General features: G+C 44.2%; 1 protein-coding gene and 1 long non-coding RNA gene across 4 annotated transcripts in view; one reads left to right on the forward strand and one right to left on the reverse strand.

Annotated features, from left to right (window-relative positions):
- Positions 1–14,314, forward strand: part of LOC127595351 (sterile alpha motif domain-containing protein 10-like) — an 88,374-nt gene that overhangs the window by 37,509 nt on the left and 36,551 nt on the right. For all 3 annotated transcript variants that reach the window (XM_052056856.1, XM_052056858.1, XM_052056857.1), the window contains exon 2: positions 12,823–13,007. In XM_052056856.1, the coding sequence (XP_051912816.1) occupies positions 12,823–13,007 (185 nt within the window). The remainder of the gene's footprint in view (positions 1–12,822; positions 13,008–14,314) is intronic.
- Positions 1,553–14,314, reverse strand: part of LOC127595403 (uncharacterized) — a 69,400-nt gene continuing 56,638 nt past the window's right edge. The window contains exon 4 of the long non-coding RNA XR_007961259.1: positions 1,553–1,879. This is a non-coding gene — a long non-coding RNA (uncharacterized LOC127595403). The remainder of the gene's footprint in view (positions 1,880–14,314) is intronic.

Raw genomic sequence — 14,314 nt, forward strand, 5'->3', positions numbered from 1 at the left:
CGAGTACTGGACCGGCACGTCCTTCTCCTTCTCGGTTTCCATTACTTCTGCTCGAGAGTGACCACCCAAGAAAACGTAAATGAACGATGACTTCAATGACACTCAGAAAAGCAAACACTAATGCGCCAAACTGAAAATCGAGAGAGGAAATCACAAAATAAATTCTATGGGGGGCGGGGGGTTGTGAACAAACAACTCAGAGACAGGGGGTTCGGTACTCCATACCCACGAAGCACCCCCCACAGAACTCCCCGAGGGACACGGTCAAACGCCTTCTCCAAGTCCACAAAACACATGTAGACTGGTTGGGCGAATTCCCACATACCCTCGAGAACCCTGCTAAGGGTGTAGAGCTGGTCCACTGTTCCACGGCCGGGACGAAAACCACACTGCTCCTCCTCAATCTGAGGCTCGACTTCCTGACGGACCCTCCTCTCCAGCACCCCTGAATAGACCTTACCAGGGAGGCTGAGGAGTGTGATCCCTCTGTAGTTGGAACACACCCTCCGGTCCCCCTTTTTAAAAAGAGGGACTACCACCCCGGTCTGCCAATCCAGAGGCACTCTCCCTGTTGACCACGCGATGTTGCAGAGGCGTGTCAACCAGGACAGCCCCACAACATCCAGAGCCTTGAGGAACTCCGGGCCTTGCCACTGAGGAGCTTTTTAACCACATCGGTGACTTCAACCACAGAGATAGGAGAGCCCACCTCAGAGTCCCCAGGCTCTGCTTCCTCCAAGGAAGGCGTGTTGGTGGAGTTGAGGAGGTCTTCGAAGTATTCTGCCCACTGGTTCACAACGTCCCGAGTTGAAGTCAACAGCGCCCCATCCCCACTGTACACAGTGTTAGTGGTGCACTGCTTCCCCCTCCTGAGACGTCGGATGGTGGACCAGAATTTCCTCGAAGCCGTTCGGAAGTCGGCTTCCATGGCCTCACCGAACTCTTCCCATGCTCTGGTTTTTGCCTCGGCGACCACCAAAGCTGCGTTCCGCTTGGCCAGTCGATACCCGTCAGCTGCCTCTGGGGTCCCACAGGCCATAAAGGCTCGATAGGACTCCTTCTTCAGCTTGACGGCATCCCTTACTGCTGGTGTCCACCAGCGAGTACGAGGGTTGCTGCCACGACAGGCACCAACCACCTTACGGCCACAACTCAGATTGGCCGCCTCAACAATAGAGGCACGGAACATGGTCCACTCGGACTCAATGTCCCCCGTCTCCCCCGGAACATGGGAAAAGCTCTGTCGGAGGTGGGGGTTGAAACTCCTTCTGACAGGGGATTCTGCCAGACGCTCCCAACAGACCCTCACAATACGTTTGGGTCTGCCAGGACGGACCGGCATCTTCCCCCACCATCGGAGCCTACTCACCACCAGGTGGTGATCAGTTGACAGCTCCGCCCCTCTCTTCGCCCGAGTGTCCAGAACATGCGGCCGCAAATCCGATGACACGACCACAAGGTCGATCATGGAACTACGGCCTCGGGTGTCCTGGTGCCAAGTGCACACGTGGACACCCTTATGTTTGAACAAGGTGTTCGTTATGGACGAGCACAGAAGTCCAATAACAAAACACCACTCGAGTTCTGATCGGGGGGCCGTTCCTCCCAATCACGCCCCTCCAGGTCTCACTGTCATTGCCCACGTGAGCATTGAAGTCCCCCAGTAGAACAAGGGAGTCCCCAGCAGGAGTACTCTCCAGCACACCCTCCAAGGACTCCAAAAAGGGTGGGTATGCTGAGCTGCTGTTTGGTGCATATGCACAAACAACAGTCAGGACCCGTCCCCCCACCCGCAGGCGAAGGGATGCAACCCTCTCGTCCACCGGTGTGAACCCCAATTTACAGGCACTGAGCCGGGGGGCAATGAGCATGCCCACACCTGCTCTGCGCCTCTCACCGTGAGCAACTCCAGAGTGAAAGAGAGTCCAACCCCTCTCGAGAGAACTGGTACCAGAACCCAGGTTGTGTGTGGAGGCAAGTCCGACTATATCCAGTCGGAAATTCTCTGCCTCACACACCAGCTCGGGCTCCTTCCCTGCCAGAGAGGTGACATTCCATGTCCCAAGAGCTAGCTTCTGCAGCCGAGGATCGGACCGCCAGGGTCCCCGCCTTTGGCTGCCGCCCAGCTCACATTGCACCCGACCCCTTTGGCCCCTCTCATGGGTGGTGAGCCCATGGGAAGGGGGACCCACATTGCCTCTTCGGGTTGTGCCCGGCCGGGCCCCATGGGTGTAGGCCCGGCCACCAGGCGCCTGCCAACGAGCCCCACCTCCAGGCTTGGCTCCAGAGGGGGGCCCCGGTGACCCGCGTCCGGGCAAGGGAAACCTAGATCCATTTATTGTATTCATCATTGGGGTCTTTGAGCCGTGCTTTGTCTGGCCCCTCACCTAGAACCTGTTTGCCATGGGTGACCCTGCCAGGGGCATAAAGCCCCAGACAACTTAGCTTCTAGGATCATTGGGACACACAAACCCCTCCACCACGGTAAGGTGACGACTCACGGAGGGCCCCAGAAAATCCAATTCATTTTATTCTGCTTTGGACATTGAAACTGGAAAATATGACTTGCATTCAATAAGTAAAGAATTCCAATTCCAATAAACCAAGAAACGATTAAATTCCATATTAGAGTTTGGAATTATGTTGCTTTAAAAACAATTGTAAATTTTTAAGTCAGTTTAAATATACTGTGTGTGCGGTTGTGTTTGTGAACATATATATAATTAAATTGTAATTATTTTAGGAGTATGTGACATTGGTGATCATCGTTACTCAAATACTGTATGTAGATGTTGCTCAAAATTTATCATGCTCGCCTTCACAGCAGACCTCAAAGTTCAAAAAGGCTGTGGCAATTTTGATAATTGACTTAGTCATTGGCCATGAAGAGGAGCGGCTGTTACCTGCTCCAAAACAAAGTTTTTGCAGCACCCCTCCCCCCAGTCATGAGTTTGTTTACATTTCAATTAGCAGAGCTGCGCAGAAGCCAGCCACAACGCTTTGCAAGAAAAAAATGAGTTCGGTACTGTATTGCAGAAGTGTCCCCAGCATATCCAATTTATTTCATTCAACTTTGGACATTGAAACTGGAAAATATGACTTGCATTCAATAAGTAAATAATTGTTTCATCTAAATTCCATATTAGAGTTTGGAATTATGTTGCTTTAAAAACAATTGTAAAATTGTAAGTCAGTTTAAATATACTGTGTGTGCGCGGAGTATCTGACATTGGTGAGCCTAGTTACTCAAATACTGTATGTAGATGTTGCTCAAAATTTATCATGCTCGCCTTCACAGCAGACCTCAAAGTTCAAAAAGGCTGTGGCAATTTTGATAATTGACTTAGTCATTGGCCATGAAGAGGAGCGGCTGTTACCTGCTCCAAAACGAAGTTTTTGCAGCACCCCTCCCCCCAGACATGAGTTTGTTTACATTTCAATTAGCAGAGCTGCGCAGAAGCCAGCCACAACGCTTTGCAAGGAAAAATGAGTTAGGTACTGTATTGCAGAAGTGTTCCCAGCATATCCAATTTGTTGCATTCTGATTTGGACATTTCAACTGGATCATTATGATTTGCATCCAGTAAGTAACAACAGTAAGTATTCTTTAGTAGAAATCATGGTTGCGTTGCTCAGTCTTGATAACAGAATTTCCTTATGTGGGGCATGACTATGGTACACGTCCTTTATGAACATGCAAGTATGTTAACAAAATACATGTGTAAGAACACATGCAGTCAAATGCAAAAATATATGCCCCAACAAAACAAATAACACAAAAACGGCAGTATACAGTACAGGTATATGAAATATACCTTATAACAAGAGTAGTCACAAAATGAGGGCTCTTTGCGACCTTTGAGACCTATAACAGCTGGTGGCTTTTCTTTCCAATCACTCACTATCTCGAACTTGACCTCCCCTCGATCACAACCCAAGACAGCGTTGCTCAGCTGTCCAGAACCTAGGCTGTGTGTGGAGGCAAGTCCGACTATATCCAGTCGGAACTTCTCTGCCTCACACACCAGTTCAGGCTCCTTCCCTGCCAGAGAGGTGACATTCCATGTCCCAAGAGCTAGCTTCTGCAGCCGAGGATCGGACCGCCAGGGTCCCCGCCTTTGGCTGCCGCCCAGCTCGCATTGCACCCGACCCCTTTGACCCCTCCCACGGGTGGTGAGACCATGAGAAGAGCTTTAAGCTAGCATTTTCAAATTCTGATTAGAGTCGGCATACTTGAAACATGCAATATTCCACAGTATTTAAGTTTGAGTCATTCGTGTGGACATGCAGCAAGGTCATGAGCAATATTTCTTCTAATTTTCCATTTGTAATAGCATTCACACAAACTGCCTGAGTATTACTTGGACCACGGTGAGCAAAATCAAACAAGCGTTACACCTGTCTAAAACCTGAGATCACAAGTTACATGAAGCAGATATGTTACAAAACAAGCAAAAATCAAACCACTGAATAGAGAGTTGTAACATATATACCAGCCCTCATTCGTTACTTTTATTTTAGCATGGGTCTTTTCAAGAATAATCAAGTCTCAATACAACCTGTAGCAATATGGTCCCACACTGCCTACTCATTAATCATGGAAAGCATGTCATTTAGTTAAACACAAACATTTCTAGTCTCCTGTCCACCGAAAAGTGTGAAAGAGGTTTAAACAAAGAGGCTCATTTAAGGGGCTCGTAAACTATGTCCACATATGGTTTTCGTGAATTAAGCGGTCTCAAGGGGTGTTCACACGGCAAAATTTGGTCTGGTGCTACACCGGGGCTGCCCCAGTAGAGCGTTCACGCGTGCAAATTAGCTCCGGCGTAGCCCCGGAAAACAGCTTACACCGGACCAAATTTGATCCACCACATGGAGGTGGTTTAAAAATTTGCTCCGGAGCAAAAGCTCGTTTGCGCAGCAGCACCGATGTAAATTTGCACGTGTGAACGCAACTGGGTTAAATTTGCTCCAGAGCAAATGCTTGTGAAGAGTTTACGTACGGCGAGAATGCGTTGCTTTCACGCTCTGTCGGACTGCATGTGTTTGTTTAATAACGACACAAGACTTAGCTGGTAACATCTTTCCTTTTGTAGGAGACTGGACTGTCTCGGAGTTGTTTGTGTAGTTTGTTCCTTTGTTGTGTGCTCACAACCCCCCACCCCCATATAATTTATTTTGTGATTTCCTCTCTGATTTTCTGTTTGGCGCATTACGTGTTTGCTTTTCTGAGTGTCATTGAAGTCATCGTTGATTTGCGTTTTTCGGGGGCGGTCACTCTCGAGCAGAAGGCACGGAGACCGAGAAGGAGAAGGACGTGCCTGTCCAGTAGTCCTTGAGTTGTGTATACGTTTAAAAAAAACAACAACACGACAGCTCATTTGTTTTCTGTCGTTTTGCTCCGCTGCAGAAACTGCCGTGTGAACGCAAGTGGGGCTGCACGACGCTGTGCCGGTGCTGACATGCTCAGCGGCTTTGTTCGTGTGAACGCTCCACACATTTTGCTGCGGTGCAAAATATATCGCAACAAAATACATCGGTGCAGGGCCGGAGCAAATGTGTGCCGTGTGAACACCCCTTCAATGTTGCCTGCAGCTGCGCGTTGTGTGCGCCAGCATCACCGTGTGCGGCTGGGAGCACGAGAGCTACGCAAAATTGCTCACGAGCACAATTTAGAGGGAACATTGGTCATGCGGACATTTGGCGACTGATTCACAGCCTCTTCTAAGGAAAACCATGCCTGCAAGCTGAATTCTCGCAGTATTTGTGAATTCACACCAACTCCAGAATCCATCCAATAAAATAAAAATATGTGCCATCCTATTGTCAATCCCCATGATAAGTTATTTTATGATAAGATATTTGATTAATTCGGCTTGATGCACTCAGCAGGAGTTGGTCACCATGTGCAATTAATTAATCATTTCATTAATAGAAATCGTGTTTAGAATATTCATTTAGTTATCGCGGTGCATTGTGGGTAGCAGACGCCGTGTTGGTAGCAGACTAATCGTTCCAGAAAGCCCGATTGTGGTCGTTGCAACTGGTCCTCCTGAGTTATATTCCTTTCGTTTCACCTTCGAAAGCAATGGCTGTAAGTCTGCTTGTGCTTAGAATTATTTAGAAATGTGTTTCGGAGATCGTTTTTCTTCAATTGTTGTCATTGAAACTCGCTAGCTCAGAGTACTGCTAACAACATAGCGACGATGCTAGGTCGGTGCTAGCGAGCTAATTAGCATGCGAAAGAATCGCGAAAACGCCTTGTTTATCGTTGTTTGTCACACTTCGAGCTGCATTTATGTCTTTGTTTAGTACCAGATGATTTGTGTTGTATTTATGTACACGAGGTTAGTGTTTAAATCTGTTCATTTCAGTTTCACTCTACATTTCATTGAGCTGATGTCACAGTTGTTCACTGTGTACACATTGTGTACACAGTGTACACATTGAAGAGATACAAATGTCAGATCGTTTTAAAGTGCTATTTTCTTTGTCCAATTGTAATGGTCAGACAGTTTAAAATTATGCTAAATGCAACGTTTATTTGTGCCTCAACAAAAACAACTGATGAAAAGTGGCTTTAACGAGCCTCGAACCTCTCTTTTGTAATGTAATACATTTTTCTACTTGTTTAAGTACAGTACTTTTGGATCTAGACAATGTAAAATGTAATGTAGACAAGAAAAAAATGCTATGTCCCTTCATTGCGCTCTATTGAATACAATTAAAGTTTTGCAAAAATGATGGTGGATTTTGGGTAGGACTGAGGCTTTACTTAATTTGGGTACTGTTATTATTAATTGCATTTCCAATTTTAATCGGATACATTTAACCAAATCACATGGAAATAATAGGAGTCCAACACAAACTCAGAACAAACACATGCAATAAAATACATTCCTCACAAAAAAATGAATTCACATAACTTGTAAAGGTCTTTGAAAAACAAACAAAAAAAGCTATGATGGCCAGTCCCTCCCACCCCCTCCAGCCCGCCCTGACAGCACTTGGTAGCTCCTTCAGCCAGAGACTGTTACACCCGCGCTGCAAGAAGGAGAGATACCGACGCTCGTTCCTACCGACTGCTGTCAGGCTGATGAATAAAAAATAACAATCATAATAATAATAATAATTAAATTATGTGAAGGAAAATTGTAAATAGTACTGCGATTTATCCATTTTGTGTTCATATTGCATTTAATTGAAAGATGTTTGTTGTTTTTTTCTCTTTCTTCTTTCTACATACATTCTTGCTGCTGGAGGCTATAAATTTCCCCAGTGTGGGACGAATAAAGGATATCTTATCTTAAATAACTATTTCTCAAGGTGGCTCTTCAAAGAGCAGCAAGGGGATTTGTCATTTATAATTTTGGTCCAGTACCAAATTTCGACACTAGTTGAAGTAGAGAGCAAAAAGTGTGACATTGTTGCAGTACCAAATTTTGACACGAGCTGCAGTAGAGAGCAAAAAGTGTGAAGTTGGTGCAGTACTGAATTTCGACAGAAGCTGCAGTAGAGAGCAAAAAGGGTGTGAATTCCCGGCGAAAAATTCTCAACATGGACCCATTCTGGGGACCTTTGGGGAAAAGCACAGGGTACCCGTTTTGGACACTTTGGAGTTGATTTAGAGGGTGTCAAAGTGAGGACCGGCCAAAATGTCCTCACTTCGTCAAAATGTCCTCACTCCGTTGGTTAAAAACTCACGCCGGTCCTCACAATGTAGTGAGTACAAGAACACACACACACACACACACACACTTTCACACCTGTCTATGACTTTGCCATCTAATTTTAGTGCTCTTTAACTTGAACTTGGCCTCTCAACTGTGTTTCTAGTTCTGTTTTTTTGTGGAGCTTTCAAAAATGCACCCACATCCATAAAGGCTTGAGATTGTGCTTAGTTGGTGAATTTTACACGGATTCTGCTTGAGCCCTTTTGGCCAGGTCCCACACAAGACAGCATGTCCGAAGTCGTCCTTCAAGAATATATTATAGTTGGAATTTCTTCAAAACACACCATGTGATTGAGCACCTCCCAGTGCGCTGCAATGGAAAAACCGACTATGTATCAGGTTTTGACACTCTATATAAAACATACTATCATGTGGTATTTTAATGAACCACAAAAACATTGTCAAGCATATGGACACAAAGAAGAGGAAACAGGCGAAAATAAGGAGAGTGGAGTTTGGGCTAGGTTGGTTCACAAGTGTTCTTCCGGTGGGGCAATTATTGTCCTAAGTAAAAAGTCTTACCAGATGCCTGGAATCCATTACACCTCCCAAGACTTGTTTGGTCTTTGACACAGAACACGCTCCCTCATGATTCTTCCTGCCTCCTTTCGCCCATCAACCATTTTTCATTCAATGACGTCTCCCTTCTGGAAGTGGTTAAGGGCATGCTGTCAAGGGCAGGGTGAGATAATTCAACATCAGTTACTGACAAATAGGACAAAGTATATTTGGCAGTTGTCCAAGATCATCAAGTCCTGAGTGTTGAGACAGAAAGGTGACGGATGACTCATGAGTGGCTTCTACTTACTTTCATTGTAGTCCGAGCCAAACAACACGACCAGATGCAGGATTTGGCCCTGATCCAGTGTGCCCACTGTGTTTGAAGAAGTTTCTAGCAGCTCGATAGTTCCAACCAATTTTCTTCAGAATGTTACGGATTGCAGTTCAACATCAAAGGAGAAGTCTGCATGATTTTAAAGTGTATAGCAGCAATGTCAAGTATTAGGGACACAGAGAACTACTCTACTCTTGGTATAGACTATTTATCGATGTCTATGCTTGAATAATGATTGCTGTTTTAACCCTCATAGTCCACCGCTTGCAATAAATGTAAAATTATGTCTTTGAATCAAAGGCAAAGGCATTCGGAAAAACACGAGAGAGCTGAGACGTATGGAGGGGTTCTAAAATGGCCTAAATTTAATGACGTCACCGGCTGATAATTCTCAGGCATTGCAGCAATAATAAAAAAGGTTTTGATTCCGTAATCTTCACAATTTACATATTTTGCACCATAGAGACCCATTATAATTCATATTTTTGAATGCATCGTAACCCTAATGTGTAAACATGCATTTCACGCGATTTTTACGTCAATCGCTTTGTTTTCACTTGGACAGACGTATGCATGTCACATTGTTGGGTTGAGGTCATTCCAATTGTGTAACTTTTAGGTGGCGCCAGAGGATCGCAAATGAGTTTGCCTTTTTGCAGGAGGCTTCAAACCAATGCATTTTACATGAACACGTCCGGTCGGGATTGTTAGTAGGGCTTGGTTGGGACCTCCAGACACAATTTTTTTTTCTTTTGCAAAAAATAAAAGAATAAAAAATCCCAAAGAACTAATATAAACTATATATGTATGGATAGCACAGATGCCTCTGAACATTTTGAGTGTTTGAAAAAAAAAAGAATGTTTGTATAACACAAAATACATCATTACAAAAATTGTAAAATGCGTAACTTAGGTTTTTTTTCATTTGAAGGACCCAAGGGTTAAATGCTACAGGTTCAAAATTATAGTCTCTGTGGTGTCTAATCTATTGCTTTTTCAGCTTCTCAATTAAATGCAGAAGCGACATTAAGTATTTGACCAGCAATTGGTGAGCTAAACTATGAAGCTAACTGAGCTAACTTAGGTTCACAAAGCTATCCTAGATGCATCAGACAGACAAAAGGAAATTTTGTTATCACAACATGTCAGAATATGTCACATAATTGTGAAAATGATAACGAGCTTTGCAGTCTTTCTTGTCTGTCTCGGTTTAGCTATTTCTCCCTGATTGGCAGGTCTTGGGGCTGGCAAGTTACTTCAGCTTCCCATGATCCCTCCTGTGACTCCTTTGTCACAGTCTGGCTGGTGGTAATTAATTACTCCAGTTTGTCCTGATGACCCAAAAGAGCTGCCAACTACAAAAAGGCAGAGAAAAATCCAGTGGGGGGAAAATAAGGAAAAGTCAGATAAAGTTACAAAAAACCTGCGTATATAGATAGTAGTGAATCAGTAGCGAGGCAATCAGATCAGTAATACCTGCAGGCTGTGACTCTTATTTTCATCTTCACTGTATTTTTTTATTGTTTTGCCTCCATCATGGCTAAGCTCTGATCTTGCTGACTGAAGAACCTTCTGAGTTGTGATATCACACATCAGGCATCAATGGTGTGTAGAGAAATATCCTTTATTGCTGGATAGAATGGCTCGATTACTCATTCTTCTTTCATATCTCTTTTGGACAACTTGCATCTAGTTTGCCTTCCATTTTTTTTGAACGGATGAATGGAGAAATGGGAAAGCAGTGAACAAAATTACTTGCGTAAAACAAAATAAAACTGAGAACATTTTCAATATATAGGAGGGCAGATATGTTTATACATTTTTTCGCTAGTGTACTCTCCACCCTATGGATCCTATCAGTTACACGTTGACAATAAAGTCATCAGCAATTGCAGCTAATGATCAGATGCATTGAGATATCGCTTTTTTCTGTTTAGTCTAATTCAAGGTTTGTTTGATCTGCAATGCATCAATTTCACTGGCAAAGAAAGGGAATCTGGAGCAGCATTTTAAAACGGTACACACGAGCTACAATGGTGGTTCTTCTGTACTTAGTACGCTACAAAAGTGTGTACAATAGGTCTCCCAATTTGGTCGGCGGTAATTTCCATTTTAATTTTCAGTTTCGTTCATGTTGGGGTCTGTTACGGCTGTTGCTCATCATTGTACATGTGTGTGTGTTTGTGTGTGTATGCATTCTCGTGTGGTAACGGGTTGATCGCGGGAGGTTGGTTGCTTGAAAAGTAGATCTTCGGTCAGAAAAGGTTGGGCGACCCAGATGTACTCATTTTTTAAATTATAATATTGGGGGAAATGAGGTGACTTTTTTTATTTCTTCCAGAGTGTTCCAGTCATTTGGGATAAATGATTTAAAAGAAGACTTGGGTAAGAAGAGGTTAATAAAATTGCTGAAAGGGAGCGTGTGGGCATATGGTGAGCAGAGAGCAAACATAGGGTTGAGGCTTACAATCACATCAGTGTTTTTGCGTATAAATACAGGCCAGTGAATTTGTCTGTGTGAGCAAAGAATGGGCAAATTGTCTTGGGAGTATAGTACACAGTGGTGAGTGTGAAAGACAGCACTGGTGACAAAGCGGATGGCAGTATGGTATATAAAGTCCAGGAGGCTTTTGAAGCAGATCTATATGACTTCAAGATTGGATGGAGAGTCATTGTAGAAAAATTTTACTCGACTGCTTTAATGAGGATTTATTCCAGCAGAGAAAGCCTAATCTGTTTTTAACTGTACGGATAAGAATGTTGATGTCTTTTTCAAATGTAAGTGACCGGTCAAGTATAATGGAATACTTGACAATTTTGGATAGTGTAGACTTGGTGGCCAATTCCAGAATTGATCACTTTTGAGTTGTATAATGTTGAAGGAGAATCAGTGTTTGATTTCAACGAAGTAGTCAGCTAGCAAGCAAGAAGGAAGTGTGACGATGGGTTTTAGTGGAGAGGTAGGGCTGGGTATAAGTAACAGTGAAAGTGGACCGAGCGTGCTCATGACATCAGTTTGACATCAATATGATGTTGAAGATTGAATTTTGAGGTCATGTTGAGGTTGAATTGACATCAGATGCACACTGGGTAGATTGAATTCAGGGAAAATATTGCCAAGAAGTAAAATGTAGCCAATAAAGAGTAGGGGGCCTGAGACAGAGCCCTGTGGCACACCAAAAGAGATGGATGGGATTAGAAAGATTTAACTTGAATGAACTGGGTGCGGCCGGAAAACCACTGGAGCTGTGTGTGTGTGTGTGTGTGTGTGTGTGTGTGTGTGTCTGTCTGTCTGTCTGTCTGTCTGTCTGTCTGTCTGTCTGTCTGTCTGTCTGTCTGTCTGTCTGTCTGTCTGTCTGTCTGTCTGTCTGTCTGCGTGCCTGCATGCGTGTTTGTGTGTCTGTGTGTGTGTACTGACAATGATGTGCAGTCCGTCCAGGAGGATGGTGTACGCAGGAATCTTCCTTCAACTTGTCCTAAAAACCACAGAATTGTCCACAATTTATGGCAAATTAATTGTGATTCAAGAGGAATTTCGTGGCTTAGCCAAGCACTAATTGCTTGATTACATAATGTAGCTCAAATTCTCAGCCCTCAATCTACAAAGCATGTGTCACGTCCCGGGGTTGCCAGCAGGGGGCGGGCTTTCTGCCCGCCGTTTACACACCTGTCACCCATTAGGGAGTAATTGCTCAGCCTTTATTTGGACGCTCTGGCAGTCTACTCACTGCCGGAGAATTACACGCCGTGCCAAAATTTCTCTCGCCCAATTCCTACTTGCATTTATTCATTGCCTCTTAGCCTTGTGGCTGTTATTACGCGTCGTTGTTCCTCTTGCGAATGAAATTTATATTCATTGTCTAATCTAACCCTCCTTGCTAACTTTTTCCGCAAGCGTTTTCAGTTGTCCTTTTATTTTATCCCTGGTCCCTATTTTGACCAGCGCTTTTTGTTATTCTCCCTGTCGGGTATTTTGTGTTCTTTATTAAAGACTCCTTTTGTTATCTGACAAAATCTCTTTTTGTGTCTGCTATTTCGGGGATCCATTTCCTTATTTTGTTGTGCACGGAGCGATCATTCTATCGCTTCGGGCAAAACGTGACAGCATGTAATCAAGAGTGAATGTGGCCCTTTCTGGTTCAGAAGATCACTCCTTATATTGCTGCCCTTGTTGCTCATTTGGAAAATCGGTATTCAAGAAGGTCGTTGGAATATGACCGTGGGTCACTTCCCTCTTCTTATGTCTATTCTCAGCGGCGTCCAGCTTCAGCTTTTGCCGTGCCTCCCTGGAGCACACGCTTTCGGCTGAGGAGCTGAGCTACCAGCTGCCACGTCGCTCCGGAGGCAGCAACCTAACCTGGCATGATGGCCGCGGTCAAAAGACAGCACACACACGCACAGTCAAACTGCTGCAGCAGCCCGGCACAGAGGGCATCCAGGTACGAAGGCGGGGAGCCAATTTGTTTGAAATCTAAAATCAATACATTTTTGTTACTCATTCAAAATATGCTTGTATTCAAAAGGTAAAGATGCTTTTAAATCTTGGCTTAGACGAAATAGAATGTAATTCCGATTCAGGGGGCATACCCACTCTTTTGTACTTAAGTCCACACGCACTGATTTCCTGCTGATGATGTTTGATGTTACATCAAAAGCATGCCGCGGATCCATTCAGATCCGAGATTTATGTTTTAAGAATGCCATGGGACAACTACTGGAGGTACAATTCGAAATTTCCGTTTGCAAAGGCTGGTTGCAATGTTGTTTCCTCCTTGCTGGAGGCAGCAATAAGCTTCCTCCTCTTTGCACCACACACAATAATAAAAATGACAAACCAAAACCAGATGCTCTCGATTGTCATGTTTTCAATGTCCGTCCATGTCCATCAGAATCAGATTTATTGACCGTGCATGCAAGAAACAAACAAAGAATTGGCTGACTTGATTGACTAACACTAAAGCTTTGTGTATTCACTGGTAGCTCATAAGTGCTGTGTTCATAGTAGCTGTGTGAGAACTTTACATGAAGCTGTTCCGACGTTAACGGTTGAACTCCAAAGGTCCAACGTCTGTTAGTGTCAGACACACAACAGATAACGTCCCGTCCCTCAGAGTTAGTGACACATCGAATTTCAGAAGTGGCAGAAGCATTAATTGCTGCTCTGCTCTCACCTGAGAGAAAGCTGTTATGTAACAGAGGAGAGCCTCACTACTTGTGATGTAACAATGCTCGGATATTCAGACCTTGTTCTCTCAAGTCCTACAATTACGGTTGTAATGTGTTTTATTAAATGCTCAGCAGCAGCAATCTAAAGTCATTGATTGGCGAAGCTTGTTGTCCCAGAGGTAAAATGAAAGCAGAGCAGCCTCAGCGCCACTAATGTCCACGTCACTTTTGTGCAAAATTGATTCCCATCTGTAGAATCCATAGGGGGGACAAAACAAAGTGTAAAAAGAAAAACACAAATCAAAGCATTCCTCCCCGTGTTTGACTCAAAATTGCACACGACACTGCTGACTCCTTTTCTGGGTCCAGCTGCTCACATGAAAGCGAGCCCCATCGTCCAATGGAGTATTCCCACCGGCCGCAAGAAAACTTGCAAGCGGGAGGCTGTTCAATGTACACGTTCTCTGCAAGTTTGTTTAATAATTCATTAACGTGCCCCTTCAGCTTTAACAACTCGAAGAGGTTTAATAAAAGACGAGTGGTAAGCTGTTTTCATATGATTACACGGCAGACAGATAAT

Source organism: Hippocampus zosterae, chromosome 2 (genome assembly GCF_025434085.1).
Source record: "Hippocampus zosterae strain Florida chromosome 2, ASM2543408v3, whole genome shotgun sequence".
Classification (NCBI taxonomy): domain Eukaryota; kingdom Metazoa; phylum Chordata; class Actinopteri; order Syngnathiformes; family Syngnathidae; genus Hippocampus; species Hippocampus zosterae.